This window comes from Neomonachus schauinslandi, chromosome 6 (genome assembly GCF_002201575.2).
Source record: "Neomonachus schauinslandi chromosome 6, ASM220157v2, whole genome shotgun sequence".
Lineage (NCBI taxonomy): Eukaryota > Metazoa > Chordata > Mammalia > Carnivora > Phocidae > Neomonachus > Neomonachus schauinslandi.
This window is the reverse complement of record NC_058408.1, coordinates 144,741,481-144,765,925: the sequence shown is the minus strand read 5'-3', so window position 1 is coordinate 144,765,925 and position 24,445 is coordinate 144,741,481. Positions and strand designations below refer to the sequence as shown.

At 39.6% G+C, this 24,445-nt stretch overlaps 1 protein-coding gene across 3 annotated transcripts in view; it reads left to right on the top strand.

The window, feature by feature from the left end:
* The window catches only part of ATE1 (arginyltransferase 1), a 165,630-nt gene that overhangs the window by 114,349 nt on the left and 26,836 nt on the right, over window positions 1–24,445 (top strand). For all 3 annotated transcript variants that reach the window (XM_044916617.1, XM_044916616.1, XM_044916615.1), the window contains exon 11: window positions 4,348–4,468. In XM_044916617.1, the coding sequence (XP_044772552.1) occupies window positions 4,348–4,468 (121 nt within the window). The remainder of the gene's footprint in view (window positions 1–4,347; window positions 4,469–24,445) is intronic.

Sequence of the window (24,445 nt, the reverse complement as noted above, 5' to 3'; positions counted from 1 at the left end):
TCTGTTACTGCCAGTAGATTTTGAGTTATCTAGAGGCATGCATTTATTTGTTCATTGTTTAATTCTCAATATCTAGTGTCTGCATAGTGAAGATTCATTTCCTGTTCATTGACAATATTTTTGAATGTCAACGTCATTGTTAAATCCAGGTAATGGGTACAGGTGTCTGTGGATGAATCTGCATAGCTGCATGGAATTTGTCTGTTTTAACCTTTAAAGACTTTTTTTTTTTTTTTAAGATTTTATTTATTTATTTGACAGAGAGAGAGATAGCGAGAGCAGGAACACAAGCAGGGGGAGTGGGAGAGGGAGAAGCAGGCTTCCTGCCGAGCAGGGAGCTGGATGTGGGACTCGATCCCAGGACCGTGGGGTCATGACCTGAGCCGAAGGCAGACGCTTAATGACTGAGCCACCCAGGCGCTCACCTTTAAAGACTTCTAAGGTGATGCCTGACTGCCTCCCCCTGCCCTGTCCCGCCCCCCTCCAACGTTTGATCTTAGCCAGTCATCATTCAGTTCTACCTTAAATTAGAAAATAGTGTCATTTGTATGTTTTGGGTTGTTTTGTTTTGTTTTTTAACTTAAGATGATACATATATTTTCTTTTTACTAACATTCTTGGGATTCTCTGCTTTTATGTCCTGTCATCACAATAGACAAAATATACCATAACATTTTTATTACTGTTTCCTTGTTCATAATGGTAGCATTTTTGTATTAAGTACAGAATTTTATTTTATTTTGTTTTGTTTTATTTTATTTTTTAAGATTTTATTTACGTAATCTCTATACCCATCAGGGCGCTTGAACTCACAACCCTGAGATCAAGAGTTGCACACTAACTGAGCCAGCCAGATACCCCCTAAGTACAGAACTTTAGAAAAATTAAGCGGGAAGAGCCAGAAAATTCTGCAAATGAAGAGCAATGATGGGGGGATGGTTAGATCAACTAGATATTAAAATATAATATCAAGCTTTAATAGTTAAAACCGTGTGGCACTGGCACATGAATAAGACAGGTCAGTATATCAAAATAAATAGAAAGTGCTGAAGGAGATCTAAATGTATATGGAAACTTAGTAAGTTATTAGAAAGACATTTAAATCAGTGGGGGAAACCACGGTCCTAAAATGATATTGAGGCCACTTGGTAAACATCTGAAAGATATTAGCTTAGATCCTTTTCTTATACCTCACACCAAAATAAATTCCAGATGGAGCATAAGTGTAAATGTAAAATTATGAAACCATAAAAGTACTAGAAAAAAACATGTGAATGTTTTTATAATATTTGAGTGATAGTGACTTTTTTAAAATTACATTGCAAAACCTCAGACGCCATTTTTAAAAATGATGAGTTTGACCACTTATCAGATTTCCACCTGGTGAAAGAAAATTGCATAGTCAAAAGACACATAAACTAGGGAAGTAAAACATATTTTGCAAACTAAGGATGAATTTCCTTAATGTATAAAGTTTTTCAAATAATAGGATCAGAAATCTAACAACAGAGTGGGCCAACATTATGGGAAAGGAAATACAAATTGCTTTAAACATATGGAAAGCTTTGTGATGCAAATTAAAACCACAATGAAATGCCATTTCTCCCATTGGCAGAGATTGAAAGTTTCGATTGTACGCTGTGTTGGTAAGGATGTGGGGAAATGAACACTTGTGTCCATATGTTGCTAATGGAAATGTAAAATGGCACAACTTCTATGGAAAATAGTTTTGTGCTATAAAACATAAAAAACCTGACACGCATCAATTCCAATTCAAGGAATTTATCCTCGACAGATTCACAAATGATAAATGTCCAAGAATATATTTTCCTAAGTGGTTATAACCATTTTAAACCTGCAGTATCCATGTTCTACATAGTCCAAATCCTTGCCAGAACTTGTTACTCGGTCTTTTTAATGTTAGCCATTCTGGTGGGTGTGGTGATATGTTATGGCTTTAATTGGCATTTCTGGTAACTGATGTTGAATATATTTTCAGGTGCTTATTAGGCATTCATCTATATTTGGTGCCCTTTTTTGAAAAATGGATTTTTTATACTTGAGTTGTTTTTTTTGTGTGTTTTGGATACAAATCTGTTTTCCAGTCTATGTTTTGTTAATATTTTCTCATAGTCTTTGGCTTGCGTATTTATTTTCTTAATAGTTTTTTGAGTACAGTATATAATTTTCACGAAGCCCAGTTCATCAGTTTGTTGTTTTTTTGTTATGGTTAATGCTTTTTTGTGTACTAATATATATTTGTATACTCCAGGGTGAAGAAAATTTACTCCTTTTTTTTCTCTGTAGAAGTTTTATATCTTTAGCTTTAATGCTTAGCTTTTTTCCCCTCAGCAGATTTCAAAATGGTCTATAACCCAAAACGAAAATAAAGAAGATTTAGACCCATTGCTTTAGACGGCTGGTTTTTCACATTTGTCAACATGGTCAGCATCACATCATGCTGCCACTTTCTACCAGTAAAACAGTTTCTGAATTAATGGATAGAATGACATTGCTTTTCAGTCTTTATTGCACCTACTAATTATGAATTCATCTCTAAAGAATCCTGTGTTAGGAATTTTCATGTTGGATGAGTATGTGGACCACCTGGAGCTGCCCCTTACGGACGGCCTTTCCTGCTCCAGGGTCGCCAGGTGTCAGCAATGCCGTGAACGGTCTGGGCAGGTCAGGGTCAGGCACCGGAGTTCTAGTCTCCCTCTAGTCATGCTCTCTCTCTTAGCCGGCAAGCATTCCCATTTCATCTAGAATATAGCCCGAAACATGGATTTTGAGGCCTCACGGAATCTGTCCCAACCTACCTTTCCATTTCTGCGGTACCCTGTTTCCTGTTCCTCGGGGTGATCTCATACCAGGCCCCACTCTGTGTCCTCGTTTATCTTGTTCCCTTCATCTAGATTATTCTCATTCCTTTTCATCCTGCCCTAGACTTAACTCCAGTCATCTGTTAAATCCCCAGTAAAACTCCCCATCCCCCTTGACCTCTCTCCCAGCCTCTCCGGCAGGAGCTGGTTCGCATATACTTTCTTCAGTTACGCTCTCCGCCGTTCCCTTGTGGACTTCTGGATGCTTCGAGTGCTGGGAGGGTGTGGTGTTCCTTGTGTGTCTGAGTGAGGCTTCATATAGTGACCTGCACATAGCAGGCAGGTTAGAGTGCCTGTCTGATAAAAAGGTATGTAACAGTGCTGGGTCTGTAACAGCAGTATTCTTTGTAAAGGGTTTCGTGCTAGAACGTGTTTTTCAAACTCTGAGGTTGTGACCCACTTGCTGTTTGTAAAAGCAGTATTTATGGTTCAAGAGCATCATTGAAAAATGAAATGGAATAGGGTAGGAAATAAAAGATTACATAACATGGGTAAGCATTCTATGTAAGAGGTTTGTTTCTAGTTCTTTATTTGCATATATGTTTGCTAGGTTGTGATGTAAAGTGTATTTCTTACTATGGGTTGTACTAAACAGAGTTGAAAAACACTACTGGATTTTAACCTCCATAATGAATTTTGAATTTCAAAAATTTAGAGAAGAGATATTTGGAATTTTAATTAACTTTGATGCTTCTGAAAATTTTCACTGAATGATTTCACGTAATTTGTGCCATCCCCTGTTGATTGTCTACCAGATTACCTGTAGGCAAATGATTTTTTTCTTCAGCATCTAGTGTATAGTCTTTGTTTTAGATTTGGAGTACATAATTGGGTTATAAATATATAAATCATTTTTGCTAAATGGCATTTTTGAAGAAACTTGAGAGGATTTTTTACATAGAAGTTTACCTAAAATTTCTGTAATGTTGTTTAAACTTCTCTTAATTTACATTTACCAGTTTAGATTGTTCATGAAAGTTTCTTGACAAAACAGTACTTTTTAATACATTAGCATGGAATGAGTATTATCAACTGAGTCTACAAATGAAAACATCCTGAAATTCCATTTTGGAAAATAAGTTTGCTCCAGATGTAAATTGTAATGCTGTCATGCGTGGAAAGACATTTCACTTTGATTTCAAAACTGGGTATTCTCTGCAATCAGCTCAGCAAGAATCATATATTAAATATTTCTTCAAAAAGAAAGTAGAAACCCGAATCTTCCAGATCAATACAGGCATCACAAATAGTGATGCATTACTTTTAGAGAGCTTTTGAATCAAGTGTGCATTCTTGGGATGGGGAAGCAGTTCCTAGAGTCGCTTAGTATTTACAAGAAAGCTGTTTCTGGTTGACTTTGTTTAAATTGGTGATTAAAACCTTTCCTAGAACTCTGGAGCCTTGTAACCAGGAAGTTACTGTGTTTGTAATGCCTGTGTTTTTTTTTTCCTTCACTTCTCTTTAGGGTCAATACAGACCTTCTGATTTGTTGTGTCCTGAGACGTATGTTTGGGTGCCCATTGAGCAGTGCCTGTCTTCGCTTGATAACTCCAAGTACTGCCGTTTCAACCAGGATCCAGAAGCAGGTATGTTCGGAGCAGAGCTCTGCCAGAAATCGTTGACAGTGTTTTTAGGTTCCATGTATGTGGTTTTGGCTCTTCATAGGGTCCAGGTAGCTTTTTATCTATTGTAGAATGTGCATGAGTGTGTGTGTGTGTGTGTGTGTAAGCTTTTGGGACAGGGAGATAACATGTGTGCACGCATACAGCACTCTCACTTTGGGAAATAAATGCAGAAACCTCCTGTGCCTCTGCTCCTTACTAACCCATCTTCTTCTGTTACTATTGTTATATGCTTTGAGGGCTGATACCACTTTCCATTTCTTTTTACAACTATCACAGTGCATAAAAAAAATTGCTCACTAGATTGTTTAGCTAAGGTAAAGAAGATAGAAATACTGACCAGTTGGACTAAATAAAATTGAGGAATGGTTTCCTGAGGGCCAACAGGCTGGGATGGGTTTTGTGAAAATGCTTCCTTATTCTTCGTGTGTGTGTGTGTGTGTGTGTGTGTGAGAATACTTGTTGCCTTTTTTCATACATCTCTGGTGCCTCTCCTTTTTTGTCCCTTCTTCCACCTCCTATGCAGTAGAGCCCTAGCCCTATTTGATCTCCTTAGTATTCCCCATTTGGATACTCTGTGCACTAGTAGTAGGCACAGACTGTAGTAAAAGTATAGCCCCGGGGTCAGACTTCCTGCGTTTGCATCCTGGCTCCATCATCAGCCTGTCAGTTTTGGCCCTTAGGCAATTTTATCATCTTCCTGGCCTTCAAAATTAAGATAATAACAGAACCTACCTTATTGAGCTGTAATGAGGATCAAAGTAAGACAAACATGCTGAGAATAGTCCTGTATTATTGCTGAGTTGGTGGCTGCTAGGCAAATGAGCACACTGGATCCGCTATACTGTACCACAGGCTTTCGTCTGCATCTGCCTTTATTTGGTCTGATTCTTGTCTCCAAAAAAATGTGCAGTTCTACTCACCTCCCTTTTGTCTAGACGCCCCCTCAGTTTACCGCAGTCTCCCTCTACACAGCCCTCCTCACCCCGCCTGCGTTCTGCTGCGGCTTTGTTCATCACGTGTGAGTTGTGATGCTCTCGTGATGGGTTGCATCAAGTTCCCCTGCGTGTTCTTCCTCCGACTGAAGTTCCTGGGTGTTCCCCTGTGTGCTTCACTGAGTTATGACTCCTCCCAGCCCACCAGAGGAGATGCCTGATGCGCAATTAAGAATAAAATATTTTTTATCTAGTCATCTATGGTCTAAGCTTGGAAAAAAAATCAGAAAAGAGAAGTGGAAAGGCCAGGGGAGGGGAAGGGAGTAAATGGAAAAATCAGATAGGAAGACAAAAGGGACAAGAGAAGAAATGCAGTAATTTCTTCTGTTCTAGGATGTGCATTTTCCCTGCATAAGTCAGGTTTTTTCTTACAAAAAAATTGGCTCATGTTCCATTGTATTTTGGTATCTCCTTGAAAAGCTGTTATGAAATCAAGAGGGGGCACTTCTTACACATGATGATAGCTTAGAATCTGATGAAGATGTGGCCTTGGGACCCACCTGACTCCTAGGCCAGGCACCCCAAGGTCACCCCCAGGTTTCCTAGATATTTAGGTTCATAGAGCAACCATGGCTTTATAGTTCTTGCACCTTCAGGATTCCATTCTTTGTTTCTAAGTAAAATTACACCTGACTGATCAAACAGATGTGTTGCTTAAAAGCAGACCTATTGAATTTGTCAACTAGGGTTTGAGTCAGGCTCAAAAGGAAAAGCAATAATAAGTAGTTTAGGGGAAAGCATATACTTAATCCACTGTCCCTTCAAAAACTATTTTTTTCCCCTTTTAGCAAATTTTCTCCAGGGTGGCTCAGAGCCATTCCCTCATGGTGAAAACTGCTAACCATGTTCGCTGCATCATTTCATGTTCATATACAAAAATTTGTAAGTTCCTTCCAACTAAATAATATGATCATGAGTTGGTTTCTGACTCCCAAACTTAAGACACAGTTTCACCTTCCCCTTTTTCTTTCCTTTTTGATCTGTTTTAAAGTTTCCTTCTTTTATATAATACCTGGAAACTAAGGCCATCACAGGCTCTCCCTGTTCTATAAAGTTGAAAAGGTAACTGAATCTTTCCATGCACCGAATGGACATTCAAGTAAAGATTCATTCATGTTACTAGGTTCTAAATTTATTTTCCAAAGTAAGTATAAATGAGCATTTCATGGCAAAATTTGAAGTCTCGTTTCGATGGTGTGACCCCGTGGTGAGTGAAGAGTATGTAGCATGCTCTCCTCCTGTAACCTATTAAATTACCTTTCTTACGGCACAAGCTTTAGCTCTTAATATTCATTGTTTAGAATTCATTTACAAAAGTCAGAGGAGTAAATTTCTCCAAGAATAGTGCTTCAAAGAAAAGGAAGATCCTTTTCCGTATGCTGAATCTTTGCAACTTTCAAGAGAACATCATACAGTTTTATCAGTATTGAATATCACAGTCCAGACACTATTTGAAATCAGACTTCTATCCTGTGGTTTTAGGAAATTAAAATGCAGTTACATGCTGGAGTGTATTGAGCATGCTGTGAAACATGGTCATTTGAGATTTAAATGGCAATCTGTGAGAAACTATTCTCTTCTCTTGGGCCAGTTTTGCTCTTACGTGACCCAAACAAAATACAGAGCTTAATATGGACACCATTGTTAGTCGGCATGGTGCTTTTTTCCCCCCACTAAATCTTGTTTCTCCTCCCAGCTTTTCAGTAGTTAAATTGCTCTGCAGAAGGCACAGCTGATCACCACAGGTCCCTGTAAAACAGAGCTTGGCTACAAGGTGCATCGGGGCCACTTGTAAGAAAAATTACATTTCCCTCTATCCTGAATTGATGTAAGCCTCTGGAAATCCTATTCCTCCCTGCCCTTGACCTCCCCCTCCCCCACCTCCCACATTTTGGAGGTTTGGGGTATATGGTTATTTACTTAATTAGGAAGTCTGCAGAATGATAAAAACCTGTTGTATTTACTGCTTTAATGTATGGTGGCGGGGGAGGGAGGGGCTGACAAACAGAAGCCATGTGAAAAATTCTAAAGACGTCCCTTTGTTCACGAATTGGTCTTTTGTTTTTGAATTTAGGACCTCTGCTGACTCTAAAGAAAGGATTTTAGAAGGTTCTCACTTGATTTTTAAGTAAAAATCTGTTAGATTGCTTATTAAATTGATAGGTAGGTATAGAATTCAAAAATTCTTCATCACAGTTACATTTTGCTTTTCTTGTTTTAAATTATCTTTTAAAAATGTTTACTGCGAATAGTAGTAGATTTATCCAAATGCATAAAACCACTGGTAAGAAGAAATTGAAATGACCCTCTCATCTCTCTGTACAGCAGTAATCACTGTCAGTGTCTTTATGCTCTCCGTCCGATGCTTTTTTCTCTGCATACCTCTGTGTACATTTTTTAAAAAACAGCAGGAGTCATCCTTCACACTTTTGTTATTGTTTTTACTGAATGCTCTGTGTTGCTTCTTCCTTTTAGTAAGGCAAAACACTATTTGACCACTGATCTGGGGCTTCAGCGGACAAATGCCAGTAATTGGGCGATAGGCTGTGTCCAACACGTATATTTACAGATGGCCTTGACGGAGTAAACCAGATGTTTTGGAGTTGGTTCTAGAACCGTGATAAATTATGATTTGATTTGACTCTTAATGTTGTACAGGTGTTGTACTATTTCTTGTTGGTAGTAAAATCCTTTTGCTTCTAGATTTATAACAAATGACAACTTCACCGAGCATACAGTATTTTCAAGTATCCTGTGGTTCCTCCTGGGTGACCTCAGCTGATCCTCAGAACATGATGGAATTTTTCGTCATTGACCCCCTCAGATGTCATTTATTGGGAAAAATACCAGCGAATACTTGTTTTTAATCAGAGATTTAAAATAATTTTAGTTCAAATATTGCTCTCTCATTTTTGTAAGTAGCTCTTTTTAGTATTGACTTCAAAGGAGCTAATTAGAATGGTCTTTATTCTGTCTCTACTGATAATTATAGCAATATAGTCGTTTTTACCACAGATTAGTCTAGATTTCACTTCCTCTTTTCTGTACATACTTTGAAATGTTTGTAAGAAATTTTCTAATTTGTTTTAAGTCATAATATTAGTAAGGATATGGAGTTTAAATTTACCATAAAAATAATGGCATCTAATTTTATCTTAGTGCTTTATGCATTTACCCAGGTTAGAGAATTTCTAGGACATTTTACCTCTTCCCAGCCAGTTAATGAAAATCCAAGTGTAAGGAGCTTTCTTCTGGTTTGATCCCCTGAAGTTCCAAGGCTCCAGTCTGTTATTTTATGTTGTTTCATCGGTCTCTTTACTCCATTCTTCTTTCTTGCCGGCATGGTTCCCTGGCATTTTTCTATATTTTTGTAGTCTCTGTCCCATGTGCCCATGGAAAAAGCAGGTCCCACTCTGACCGTGTGCGAAATAATCAGGTTCAGAAAGAGCTCTGACCTGTATTTGCTCACCTGGTTTCTCCAAGTCTGGTATCACTTTCTGAATACTGTGTTCATGGTTCCTCAAAAGAGCATACCTTAGCCACAGTGTCACCCTGATCACTGGGAAATAATACATAATGAGAAGGCAGATTTACCAGAACTTCCAAAGGCCCCTAAAAATGTGCTGCAGTGGTAACTTATAATTAAGTGGACAGTGTCTTTCTTTATTATAGGTATAGAATTAAGCTGGCTTTGAGGTTGGATACTTAGTAAACATATATTCTTTGTTGCCAGTGAAGATGGTGGTCCTGGGATGTGTAGCCAGGTGGAGAGAGAACCAGTGTCTTTGGAAATATGGCTTTTATATTTGGTGACTCTGGAGAATGTGTTTTGATGTGGAAAATATAAAAAGTTACAGTCTTTTTTTTTTTTTTTAAAGATTTTATTTGTCAGAGAGAGCGAGCACAAGCAGGGGAAGTGGCAGGCAGAGGGAGAAGGAGGCTCTCCACTGAGCAGGGAGCCCGACGCGGGGCTCGATCCCAGGACCCTGGGATCATGACCTGAGCCGAAGGCAGACGCTTAACCGTCTGAGTCACCCAGGTGCCCCAAAAGTTACAGTCTTCTAATTTTTCAGTTTACTCTCTATCCACATGAAAATATGACTTCATTATGTTATTTCTATCTTTTCCCACTTAACCTGTTTTTCAAAGATAGCCTTTCTTATCCAGGTGTTAGTGTAGCGCTAACATGAAGCTACACTACATACGCTGCACTAATACAACTCCTGTTGTAAAAATTAGAAACTAGGTTTCCCTAGTTGACATGGTGTTTTCAGGAGGACAGTAAGGAGCAAGAAAACAAGGCTTTCCTATGGTATTTGTGAGTACCACTGAAGTATTATAACATTTTAGTATTTGCATTTTCTATTGAAAAATGTGCAACGGACTTACTGAGGTAAACTTCAACAGTTGCAACTACTGTTCTCATTTTTGAGTATCTTAAAGCCAGTCTTACATGAGAGAAATTTTAAAAATACTGCTTTACAAATTTCTACCAGCCAGTCTTTGCTCAAAAAGGCATGCATGAGCAGTGAGCCAATGACTGAAAATTGTCAGAGCCCTGGCTGGAGGCAGACTGAAATAGTTCTGAAAAAGTTTGAAGCAGACTTGAGGTTTCCATTTAGCTGTTCAAGAAATACTTCTCTGATCCCTTTGTCTTTTCTTATGGAATAAATTTTTTAAGTAAATAATTCCCTTTTATAATCACCCAGTTTTTAATTAATCCTGTAATACATAATAATCATTTTGAAATCATTCCATCCAGCAAGCTGGAAACGATCATGATGCTTCAGAACATGTCTATAAAATGCTCGTTCAGCCTGACTCTACTGTGTGGCGTCTTGCAGCGCTGCTTTGTTTGTTTGAATAAAAAGCTAACATTTTTTTTTTTTAAAGATTTTATTTATTTATTTGAGAGAGAGAATGAGATAGAGACAGAGAGAGAATGAGATGGGGGAGCGTCAGAGGGAGAAGCAGACTTCCTGCTGAGCAGGGAGCCCAATGCGGGACTCAGTCCCGGGACTCCAGGATCACGACCTGAGCTGAAGGCAGTCGCTTAACCAACTGAGCCACTCAGGCGCCCAAAAAACTAACATTTTTTATATAATGAAGAGGTTGTCCAAAATGTCAGGTAAAGAATAAAAATAAAGCCCATATCTGTTGTCTAAGTGCTGGATGAATGATGTCCTGTTGAACGTGAGCCATCGTCAATTTTAAGTCCTTTATTTGATGTACTATTAAGACAGGAAAAATGTTGCTAATTAGACTATGACTCCATCAGTTTTAAGATGCGTCTGGGTTTTAGAAATGTCAGAATGTGTAAAAATGTGAATCTTAACATAGAGGAGGTGTAGTTCAGTCTGTGCACCATAATACCTGGGGCAACTACATAGTATTTAAAAGACTTGTTTTTATTTGTTAGGAAGCTTTGTGGCATCTTAATTCTAGGCATTAAATGTATTATAAATGGAGTATGTACTTATGTATTGGAGCTGGAAGGTGTGGATTTCACATGCTTTTTTATAAAAATAAGATTACTATCACTGATATATAATAACAATAGAATTCTTTTAATACTCTGATCTAGGTACCTTACAAATTTTTGAGAAGACATGTAACTCTTTCACAGGGATACTTTCTTGTAATGAAAGTAAAATTTATTACTACCCAAAGAGCATTGAAATTCTTTAAGCATTGATGATTTCTGCACATTCTGGTTTTAAACAAATTTTAAAAATTTAAAAACTTTGATGTGATAAAAGTAGAGAATTTATAATCTTTGCTTAGCCAAAAAATTGAATGATCTCTGACAGTTGATGGAATGATCAAAGATTAAATAAGGAAAGAAGGGGCAAAAGATCATATCCCAGAATGTCAATCAAGCTTATCATCAGCCCTAAATAATGTGCAATTAATTGAACGTTTTCCTATCTTGTGAATTATCAGTAAATATTCTTGATTTAACTTGTGCCTCTGTAGTAACAGAACATGAATCATTAGCTTAATTGAAAAAAAATCTTGAAGGATAGTTGGTGCTATATTTTGGTGCTGTATTTTGGAACCTGCATCATTTGCTAGTCATAATACAGTGTCTACTAGCTATTGGAGGAACTGACCCAAAAACAAACATAACAATCCAGAGGTTTCTTTTATTATTCACACCCAGCTTCAATATAAGAATGAAGTCGCTGCCTTTGTCTGAAAGGTATTTTTAAACTGTTTAGATTCTCTTTTCTATCTGTTAATATTCAGTCTCTCGGCAGAAAAATAAGCAAGCTATAAAATGAAGGTATGAGAAGGTCTGTTTATTTTATAATAAGTGTTCTTTTATGTGATGCTAGCAAAATGTTTTTAATATAAACATGGAAACTGGGGTAGAATTCCTGTTCTTGTAAGAAATGTATTTTCCTAGCTGCCATTCATTTGAAATAGACATCATTTATGGGAGACTTGACTTGTTCATGCTTCTGTGGAGTGTTCACTGATAATAAAATGAAATTTGTCTGAAAATAGGAAAGACATGTTGACAATCAGGAAAGAAGTAAAGCTACCTGCTTTACTAACCCCTATCAAAATAAGAAAACAAGAGTCAAAATTCTGATGCGAAGAGACACTTAGCCTGCTTTCCCTCCAGAAGCAGATCCTGAAACGGGCTTGCAGTCCCGGGAGCAGGAGTTGGGGACTGGAGAGAGTGAACTAGGGAAGGAAAGAGGAAAAGATAATGGTGTGTGTGCACGGTGCAGACCAGCACTTCAATGACTGGAGTTCAGTCCCTTGAGAAACCGTCAGGGATGTCTCAGAATTGGCTGCCTGAAGAACCACAGGAAGACGTATGTGTCCCCTGGCTTTCACTGTCCCCTGGCTGATGACGGTCTCACTGGGTGTTAATGTCTCTGCATTTTGCGTTTGCACATGTCCAAGTGGAGATCAGGCTGCTGCATCTGAAAGGGAGGAAGCAAGACAGACCTTGCCCATCTACCCTTCACGGAACCTGTGCACTGTAGTGATGGTGTGAGTCACAGATAAGGGGGATAAGTGGCCATGCCCAAGCAGTGTCTAATGTAGAAGAAGTACTGAGATGGCATGTCCCTAGTGTCAGCTGACCCTGTCTGTTGCATTGGGGCAGACAGAGTAAGGACCACAAGCATGAGAAAGTAGTGGACTTTAGGGGAAAAAAAATAAGCTAGTTTAATTTGAAATAGTTGGAGGAGCCAGCCAAGAATTAGAATAAAAAATGTGAATAATTCATAAAATCATTCATTCAAGTATTTATCCAGCCAGTATTATGCTTTATGATGGAGATGTAAATTACTCATCTCGGCCCTCCAGGAGCTTAGTGGAGGATGCAGACAGTTCCCCAGCAGTTTCAGTGAATTGTAGTTAGTGGCATATTGGAGGAGATAGAAGATGCAGTTAGTCCACATGGGAGGGTCCTCAGCCCAGTTTTGGACAGGGTGTGGGAGGGCAGGGAATGCTTCTCGGATGAAGCGATCTGTTAGAATTTGTAAAGGGAGGGAATGCAAGAGCTTCAGGGAATGCAAGAGCATATTCAGAAGGGGGCAGAAGGCACAGCTAGAGTTTGGTGAGTGGGGGAGGCCGGGCGTGCTGGGCTAGGTGGGGGAGATGCAGCTGGCTAGTGAAGAACTTTGCTAATCATTATAAGGACTTCTGATGTTTCTCTTGAAAACACTGGAAGGCCAGGAAAGGGTTTTAAGTACCAGAGTGACATCAGCAGGTCTGTCATTTCTACTCCACATGTGGAGAATGACCAGGACTCAGTTAAGACTGGCGGTAAGAAGACTAATTAGGAGGGTTTTGCATATGGTACTCTAAGCAAGGATGATGGTGGCCTGGACTAGGGTGGTAACAGTTGGGACTGGGACAGGAGTGAACAGATGCTAAGGATATTCAGGAGCTGGGGTACACAGAACTGGCCAGTTAATTGTAGGGTGAAGGAAGAGAGTTGTCAAGAGAGTTGTTTAGGTTCTGACACGAACAGAGTTAACACTGACTCTTCATTTCTGAAATGAGGAACATGGAAGGGGGAGCTGATTTGGGGGAGAAGGAGAGGACTGGTGAGTGCAGCTTGGACATGCTGAGTTGCGGGTGTTTGGAGACATGAACAGTGGTGTCGCGGAGGCAGCTGGACATACAGACCTGACACTGATGAAGGACCTGGGAAGGAGGCACTAGCGCGTGCACAGGAGCCTCATGAGGGAGTGCGGTTGCTTGCAGTGAAGAACAGTGGTCCGAGGCGGGAACCCTGAGGAACCCCACCATGGATGACTGAGTAGATGAAGAAAAGCCCCATTAGAGACCAAAGAGGTCAGGAGAAGCGAAAAGAGTGGAGGGTCACAGAAGTTAAAAGAAGCATGTTCAAGAGCTGGGGGGTAGTAGCAGCATCTGATTCTGCTGACAGGGCTTGAGAAGCACCTTTGGAGGATCTCAGCAAGACCTGTCTTAGCTCAGGGGAGAATGAAATAGTGTCAAGGCTTAAAAACTGAGTAGAAGGGGTGCCTGTGTGGCTCAGTCGGTTAAGCGTCTGCCTTTGGCTCAGGTCATGATCACAGAGTCCTGGGATCACGCCCCATGTTGGGCTCCCCACTCAGCAGGGAGTCTGCTTCTCCCTCTCCTGCCCATCTCCCTGCCCCTTCTCTCTCTGTCTGTCACTCTCTCTCAAGTAAATAAATAAAATCTTGAAAAAAAACAACAAAGTACAAGTTAAGGTGACATAATCAAATTTGAATTTTGAAGACACTAATGAGAAAGGTAAATCTGATGACAGAAGGCCTTCAAAACTGAGAGAGACTTGAGCATTTTCAAAGGGAGTTAGGGCAGAGAAAGATTAGGGAAAACAGAAGAGGGGTGGAAATCAATATATCAGGGTCTCTGGCATGAAGGACAAGAAAAATCAAGCACGCAGATGGGAAGATGAGCCTTAGATAGTAAGGACGCCTTGTCTCTTGTAGGAGAGGGTGAGGAAAGGCTCAGTGCAAGTGAAGATAAATAGATTGGTGTGGGGGCAGCAGGTTGAACACTTTCTCATCTGATGCCTTTTGTTTTGCATCTGAAGTAGGTACTAGTGACGGGGATGGTGGCAGGATAAGAATGGGAGACAGAGCCGATTGCCAGTCCTTGTCAAAATCAGTGAGGGTGAGGGGTGCTGGGCTGGCTCTGTTGGAAGAGCATGTGCTTCTTGATCTCAGGGTCGTGAGTTCGAGTCCCATGTAGGAGGGGTAGAGATTACTTAAATAAAACTTAAAAAAAAAAAAATCAGCTAGGGTGATTGTGTAGATGGGATGCTTCTCTAGCAGCCTGGAGAAGGCAGACAGTTGTCTTGTTGTCAGGCTGTTTGTTGCCGTGAAAGGGCAAGAATTTAAGGCTGTTGACAAGGAAATGGTTGAAATACGGTAGTGGCATCTGAATGCAGTTAGAAAGGAACCTAAGATGGGACAAATGGAGGAAAATGTCATAGAAAGGGTCACAGGACAGGTCGTCTTTGAAAACCAGGGTGACGGGCTGACTGAACCAGCCGCAAGGATAGGAAACGGCATCCAGAGAAGAAAGAGTATCCAATTTTACAGTTTCAGAGTCATGGCAAGTTGTGGCCTGGGGTTTGGGGAGCTAAAGTAGAATTAAGGTTGGCTTGTTAAAGAAGACTGAAGTAACCAGGATGACAGCCGCATTTGGTACCACGTTGTGTAGCAGAGATGGACCTGCCAGAGATTTCCATTCCTTGCTGCCATTTAGATGTAAGAGTGGTGATGTCCCTAAATGAAGCCCCTTTTCATTTACCAAATAATGCTAAGACTGCTAGCCCCCAATAACCCAATAACGTCAATATCGGATGAAGTGCCTCCCGTGCATCAGTATGTGATAGAGAATAAATAGAGTACTGTTTTTTAGAAAAACCTCATTTTGTATAGATAGTGATCTTGAGGGCATCTATGTTTGCTTTTTTCTCACAATTTTAACTACAACTCGGAAAAAATACAATTTGTGTCTCCACCTAGTACATAGCACTTTTACACATGCATGCGCGCAAGTATTGTGTCTATCTGTAGAGATACGAAATTGAAACCAGAGTTTCATGAACTAGTATTTATCCTCATTAGATGTGATACACTCCATTTGCTTTACTATTTTATTAAAAAAAAAAGAAAAGCTGTCTTGACCCACTATATTGATTTCACAACCCACTAAAAAACGACAACTTGCAATTTTTGAAGACTGGTTTATCTCAGCTTTTAAAGATTTATATATTAAGTTTTCAAATCTGTGGGTATACTGGTATCAGCTGTTGAATAGTAAGTTTTAGGTGCCTGTGAGCATGATTTTCGTTTGCACGAAAGGCAATGCCAAGGTTCACTTTAATTTTAGAAATTATTATTCATTACAGTGATAGTCTATTAAAGTAACGTTTTTTTCTTCTTTAGACATTTAAACTCAGATTATAAATCTTATTTTCAGTGTGCAAGTTTTGCACATTTTGGCAATCATTTTTTAAGGTGCTTTTGAATAATGTTTGCATTTATAAAAGGCTAATTAAATTTCTTTCAACATTTTTAAATTCTTTTATAAATGTAATTACTCAGTTTCTTAATTCAGTTGTCTGATAAAAATACTCATATAAATGTAATAAATTTATAGATGTAACAAACCTAAATTTTTACTTAGTTTGGAAGTCACAAGTCTAAATCTGTTATTTAACTATGCATTTCCTGTTGGAGACATAAATTTTTGTTTACGTAGAAAATTTTCAGAAGTGTACTAATCAACTACTGGAACTAGTAAATAAATTTTAGCAAGGTAGCAGGATGTGAGGCTTATATACAAAAATCAATTGTATTTTTTTATTATGTTATGTTAATCACCATACATTACATCATTAGTTTTTGATGTAGTGTTCCATGATTCATTGTTTGCTTATAACACCCAGTGCTCCATGCAGTACATGCCCTCCTTAATACCCATCACTGGGCTAACCCATCCCCCCACACTCCTCCCCTCTGGAACCCTCAGTTTGTTTCTGAGTTCATAGTCTCTTCTGGTTCGTCTCCCCTTCCGATTCCCCCCCTTCATTTTTTCCTTCCTGCTATCTTCTTTTTTTTTTTTTAACATATAACGTATTATGTGTTTCAGAGGTACAGGTCTATGATTTAACAGTCTTACACAATTCACAGCGCTCACCATAGCACATACCCTCACCAATGTCTATCACCCAACCACCCCATCCCTCCCACCCCCCACCGTTCCAGCAACCCTCAGTTTGTTTCCTGAGATTAAGAATTCCTCATATCAGTGAGGTCATATGATACATGTCTTTCTCTAATTGACTTATTTCGCTCAGCATAATACCCTCCAGTTCCATCCACGTCATTGCAAATGGCAAGATTTCATTCCTTTTGATGGCTGCATAATATTCCATTGTATATATATACCACATCTTCTTTATCCATTCTTCTGTCGATGGACATCTTGGCTCTTTCCACAGTTTGGCTATTGTGGACATTGCTGCTATAAACATTGGGGTGCACGTACCCCTTCGGATCCCTACTTTTGTATCTTTGGGGTAAATACCCAGTAGTGCAATTGCTGGGTCATATGGTAGCTCTATTTGCAACTTTTTGAGGAACGTCCATACTGTTTTTCAGAGTGGCTGCACCAGCTCGCATTCCCACCAACAGTGTAGGAGAGGGTTCCCCTTTCTCCACATCCCTGCCAACATCTGTCGCTTCCTGACTTGTTAATTTTAGCCATTCTGACTGGTGTGAGGTGGTATCTCATTGAGGTTTTTTTTTTTTTTTAAAGATTTTATTTATTTATTTGAGAGAGAGAGAGAGAATGAGAGACAGAGAGCATGAGAAGGAGGAAGGTCAGAGGGAGAAGCAGACTCCCCGCTGAGCAGGGAGCCCGATGCGGGACTCGATCCCGGGACTCCAGGATCATGACCTGAGCCGAAGGCAGTCGCTTAACCAACTGAGCCACCCAGGTGCCCCTCATTGAGGTTTTGATTTGGATTTCCCTGATGCCGAGCGATGTTGAGCACTTTTTCATGTGTCTGTTGGCCATTTGGATGTCTTCTTTGGAAAAATGTCTGTTCATGTCTTCTGCCCATTTCTTGATTGGATCATTTGTTCTTTGGGTGTTGAGTTTAAGAAGTTCTTTATAGATTTTGGATACTAGCCCTTTATCTGATATATCATTTGCAAATATCTTCTCCCATTCCGTCGGTTGTCTTTTGGTTTTGTTGACTGTTTCTTTTGCTGTGCAAAAGCTTTTTGTCTTGATGAAGTCCCAATAGTTCATTTTTGCCCTTGCTTCCCTTGCCTTTGGTGATGTTTCTAGGAAGAAGTTGCTGCGGCTGAGATCAAAGAGGTTGCTGCCTGTGTTCTCCTTTAGGATGTTGATGGACTCCTGTCTCACATTTAGGTCTTTCAACCATTTTGAGTCTATTTTTGTGGTGTAAGGAAATGGTCCAGTTTCATTCTTCTGCATGTGGCTGTCCAATTTTCCCAACACCATTTGTTGAAGAGACTGTCTTTTTTCCATTGGACTTTCTTTCCTGCTTTGTCGAAGATTAGTTGACCACAGAGTTGAGGGTCCATTTCTGGGCTCTCTATTCTGTTCCATTGAACTATGTTTCTGTTTTTGTGCCAGTACCATACTGTCTTGATGATGACAGCTTTGTAGTAGAGCTTGAAGTCCGGAATTATGATGCCGCCACCTTTGCTTTTCTTTTTCAACATTCCTCTGGCTATGCGGGGTCTTTTCTGGTTCCATACAAATTTTAGGATTATTTGTTCCATTTCTTTGAAAAAAGTGGATGGTATTTTGATAGGGATTGCTTTGACTGTGTAGATTGCTCTAGGTAGCATTGACATCTTCACAATATTTGTTCTTCCAATCCATGAGCATGGAATGTTTTTCCATTTCTTTGTGTCTTCCTCAGTTTCTTTCATGAGTATTTTATAGTTTTCTGAGTACAGATCCTTTGCCTCTTTGGTTAGATTTGTTCCTAGGTATCTTATGGTTTTGGGTGCAATTGTAAATGGGATTGACTCCTTAATTTCTCTTTCTTCTGTCTTGTTGGTGTATAGCAATGCCACTGATTTTTGTGCATTGATTTTATATCCTGCCACTTTACTGAATTCCTGTATGAGTTCTAGCCACTTTACTGAATTCCTGTATGAGTTCTAGCAGTTTTGGGGTGGAGTCTTTTGGGTTTTCCACATAAAGTATCATCTCATCTGCAAAGGAAAACTTCCAAACTCGTTTTATGAGACCACCATTACCTTGATCCCCAAACCAGACAAAGACCCCATCGAAAAGGAGAATTACAGACCAATATCCTTGATCAACATGGATGCAAAAATTCTCACCAAAATACTAGCCAGTAGGATCCAACAGTACATTAAAAGGATTATTCACCATGACCAAGTGGGATTTATCCCTGGGCTGCAAGGTTGGTTCAACATCCGCAAATCAATCAATGTGATACAATACATTAATAAAAGAAAGAACAAGAACCATATGATCCTCTCAATAGATGCAGAACAAGCATTTGACAAAGTACAGCATCCTTTCTTGATCAAAACTCTTCAGAGTATAGGGATAGAGGGTACATACCTCAATATCATAAAAGCCATCTATGAAAAACCCACAGCGAGTATCATTCTCAATGGGGAAAAACTGAGAGCTTTCCCCCTAAGGTCAGGAATGCGGCAGGGATGTCCACTATCACCACTGCTATTCAACATAGTATTAGAAGTCCTAGCCACAGCAATCAGACAACAAAAAGAAATAAAGGGCATACAAACTGGCAAAGAAGAAGTCAAACTCTCACTCTTTGCAGATGAAAAATCAGTTGTATTTTCACATACTAGCAACAAACAATTGGAAAATGAATTTTTAAAAAAAAATCTACTCACAGTAGCATAAAAGAATATTCAGTACTTAGATATATATATTTACCAAGACAACTGCAAGACTGGGAACTACAAAGCTTTCTTCAGAGACCTAAACAATGGAGAGATTTGCCACGTTTGTGGACTGAAGATGGAATGTTTATTGTTAAGATGACAGATGAAATCATGAGAGTGATCTGTTTATTATTCTAATGGACCCAGTTCAATCAAACATTATAAGTACCAAAAATGGCAAATATGCTCACATTCCTCCACACCATTATTAGTACCATAGTATTTATTCTCAAACATTTTCCTTCTTAATTCAGTTTTTCCAGGCTGAAAGACACACCGGAGCCTATATACAGTGCAGTTTCAGTGACTCAGTATCCCAAAGAGGTGGACACATAGCCCATGACCAAGTGTTTCCTCAGCTAATTTCTTGGTCTGCTCACTGCAGTTTGCGTTACTTAAGCCCAGAAGGTTATATCTTGACTGTCATGTGCATTGCTTTTAGGTCTTAAGATATGTCATTGATTCCTAGCCAACAGAAAGATCTTTAAACAGATAGTGTTGTCATGTTGATCTACATACTGACTACATTGTCGTAAATCAAGAGTTGAGTCATATTATTTTCAGTTGAATTTTTAATATCTTTCATAGCATTTTCTGATTTTTTTCATTAACAGCTTCCAAAATCAGTCTATTAACTTTATACTTAATACTTAACCATTACTACCGTAGAATAGCAGGTAACTGGAGTGTGAATGCCAAGTAACGTATTTAAAGTAGAAATAGAAAGACAATGGCTTGGGGCGCGTGGGTGGCTCAGTCGTTAAGCATCTGCCTTCGGCTCAGTCCCTGATCCCAGTGTTCTGGGATCAAGCCCGCATCGGGCTCCCTGCTCAGCGGGAAGCCTGCTTCTCCCTCTCCCACTCCCCCTGCTTGTGTTCCTGCTCTCTCTCTCTGTCAAATAAATAAAATCTTTAAAAAAAAAAAGAAAGAAAAAGACAATGGCTCTCGTTTTGTCACACATTAGCTCTGTGACTTTAGGCAGGTCACAAGTTCTCAGCCTCAGTTTCATTATCTGTGAAGTGGGAAATTCAGACTGCATAAAGTTAAGAATCCTAGTGTGGTTTTTTAAATTTTTTAAAGTTTTTATTTAAATTTCCAATTAGTTAACATACAGTGTTATATTAGTTTCAGGTACACAATATAGTGATTCAACACTTCCATACATCACACAGTGCCCATCACAAGTGCCCTCCTTAATCCCCATCACCTACTTCACCCATATCCCCCCACCCACCTCCCTCTGGTAACATCAGTTTGTTGTCTATAGTTAAGAATCTGTTTCTTGGTTTGCCTCTCTTTTTTACCCTTTGCTTGTTTATTTTATTTCTTAAATTCCACATATGAATGAAATCATATAGTATTTGTCTTTCTCTGCCTGACTTACTTTGCTTAGCATAATACTCTCTAGCTCCATCTGTGTCATTGCAAATGATAAGATTTCATTCTTTTTGATGACTGAGTAGTATTGCAGTGTGGTAGATGTATACATGCACACGCCTGCACACACACTTACCCCTTCATCAGTTGATGGACATTTGGACTGTTTCCACAGATTGGCCATTGTAATATTGCATTTGTGTGTGTGTGTGTGTGTGTACACGTGGCAGATCTACTGTGTATGTAGATACATCTACCATACACCACATTTTCTTTATCCATTTATCAGTTGATGGACACTTGGGCTGTTTCCACAATTTCACTATTGTAGATAATGCTGCTGTAAACATCAGGGTGCATGTATCCCTTTGAATTAGTATTTTTGTATTCTTTAGATAAATACCTACTGGTGCAATTGCTGGATCATAGGGTAGTTCTATTTTTAAGGAACTATTTTTAGTTCTATTTTTGAGGAGCCTCTATACTGTTTTCCAGAGTGGCTGCACCAGTTTGCATTCCCACCAACATACACAAAGATAATTTCAAAATGGATTAAAGACCTAAATGTGAGACTTGAAACCATAAAAATCCTAGAAGAGAACAGAGGCAGTAACTTCTTTGACACTGGCCATAGCAGCTTCTTTCTAAATGCCTCCCGAGGCAAGGAAAACAAAAGCAAGAATAAACTGTTGGGACTTTATCAAAATAAAAAGCTTCTGCAAGTGAAGGAAACAGTCAGCGAAACTAGTAGGCAACCTACGGAATGGGAGAAGATATTTGCAAATGACATATCCGATAAAGGCTTAGTGTCCAAAATATATAAAGAACTTATAAAACTCAACACTCAGAGAAAGGATCCTAGTATGTTTTGTGACCTCCAAACATTTAAGATTTTTTTGTGCGGATCACGCTGCTTAAAAACTAGAAAGCATTACATAAATGTAAGGTATATGATTCTGAAGCACCAAGTAATATGCACCATATTAACATTGTAGCATTTACCATAATTGTGCTGGATTTCACTACGCTGTGCTCTTTCACCCACCTTCCCCATTCTCACTATTGACATCAGAAGATTGAAACTGTAGTTTCAGGTGAGGCCAAGTAGTTTAGGAGAGTGTTTTCCAAATGCTTGAATGTGGTCCACTGTAAGAAATGGATTTTCTACTGTGTTCCCATTTCCACATTTCTCACAAACACACAGCTGAAACAAAAGTGCTAAACAATACTCATCTTTACTCATGTGACGTACTCTAGTAGTTTTGAATTTGTTCTAGAACTAAGAGACGAGGAGGGAGGGGGGAAGCCCCGGATTCTCACTCCAGCTCTGCGCCACTTCTGATTTAGATGTAGTAGTGGTAGCAGCGATTGCTGTGATTAATATTTGTTGGTCCGTGCATTGTGCTAAATGCTTATCATTTATCGTCTTATTTCATCCCTGCACTGACTCTGTTGCTCTAAATCAGTATTCATGAGGCAAACAACTGATTAGTAGTAGAAAGGGGTTGGGATGGGCAGGTATATTAGAGTATACCTTTCATTGGGAGGACTTCTTTAAATTCCTCGGTAGACATCCCACAGTTGTAGTTATTGAGAGTCCTTTGCTGACCAGTGGGTACTGTCTGTATGTGGTGGGTACATCCAGTGATCCCTGGCCCTGAACGCTGAGGTCGGACCAAGGAACATGCCCGACACAGCCACGTTACTGTCCCGAGTGGCCATATTTGATTGACCTAGACAGCGTCAGGTGGGGGCTCTAGATGGGATATTTTGAGCCTGTCTGATGAAAGTCGCCTGTTTGGAATAGTGGGCCCACTCATCAAAAGCCTGAGGAAAGTTTTGGCTAGAGGCGAGAACTAGGCTATAGGCAGGAAAAACTAGCACAGGTTTTGAACTGGTTTCTCTCTAGAGGCAGTTCCACCTTTCCGGGCTTTCCTGGTCTGTTGCTGACAGGCCTCTTTCTGTTTTTTAATTCCAGGGATATTAGTAACTAAGATAGCAGTTTTGCACGTGGTTTTCATTTTGTGTTTTATTCTGTGTATCCATGCATATATGGGCTTTGGATAAGAAAAGTGACTTGTTTGTTGGCAGAGTGACAAATTGGTTCTTTTCCTGTCCTCTGCTGCCACAGATTTAGACCGAGGACTGTAGCACAGATCTTTATGTTCTTTTTTTTTTTTAAGATTTTATTTATTTATTTGAGAGAGAGAATGAGAGAGAGAGAGAGCACATGAGAGGGGGGAGGGTCAGAGGGAGAAGCAGACCCCCCGCTCAGCAAGGAGCCCGATGCGGGACTCGATCCCGGGACTCCAGGATCATGACCCGAGCCGAAGGCAGTCGCTTAACCAACTGAGCCACCCAGGCGCCCCAGATCTTTATGTTCTTATAAGTGGTTTACTGTCTTGGTCAAGAGTCTAACATTTTTATATTTTACTGTGGCCTAAATTTGTAACTTTACTGATCAGGTATGCCAAAGATTATGCTCCTAGCTAGTTAACTGAAAACCGTCCAAAATGAAACTAAATTGTATTCTATGGTATCATACAATAATCTCATTGTTTATCATCTATTTTAGCAAACTATACAATTGCATGCCTTATTTTTTAAATAACTCACTTTTGTTTTGTTTGTTGTAACTATCTTTGTCTAGCAAGTGTCTGGATTCTCCAGATGTGTCTGCCTTTTGAGAAAGAAGTGACCTTATAGGCTTCTATCCCTTGACAAACTCTGGACTGAAATATTATGTCCATTGATTTTATTATGTAGTCAAAGATGCCATGTATTTATTTATTTATGATTTATTTGAGAGAGATATGGGGAGGAGAGGGAGAGAGAGAATCTCAAGCAGACTCCCCGTTGAGCATAGAGCCCAATGTGGGGCTCCATCTCACAGCCCTGAGATCATGACCTGAGCCAAAATCAAGAGTTGAACGCTTAACTGACTGAGCCACCCAGGTACCCCTCAAAGATGCCTTTTAAAAAATAAATTTTTTAAAAGATTTATTTATTTGAGAGAGAGAGAGTGAGTATGAGCGGGAAAAGGGGCAGAGGGAGAGAATATCCAAGCAGACTCTCGCTGAGCTCAGAGCCCAGCATGGGGCTCAGTCACACAACCCATGAGATCAGGACCTGAGCTGAAACCAGGAGTCGGTTGTTTAACTGACTGAGCCACCCAGGTGCCCCTAAAAAATATTTCACTCTAAACATGATTTGAGTATACTAGAGGAAATTTAAATAAATGCCATTTGTGTTTTCCTCTTTTAATTTCTTTTTTGCTTACTTAATGTTAAGTTGCATAGATCATTTCTTTGACCAGACAACAGCAGTTTACTGCAGTGGTCTGAGCCTTGGTGTCAAGAACTCTGTTCTCATGTCACATTCAGATCTAAGTTACGTTCCCTTCATAAAGAAGATCTGTCGTGTGACAGCTGCTTATGGAAGCCTGTGATGCAGGTGCCCGGGAGAGCTCTGGAACAACACTAGTGCCCTTTGAACTTTCTCAGCTGCCCTTTTTCCACCTGCCGTCTGTGTAGGTCTTATCAGTCCGAAGCAAATTATTGTTCACGTGGGAGCTTGGATACACATCTTAA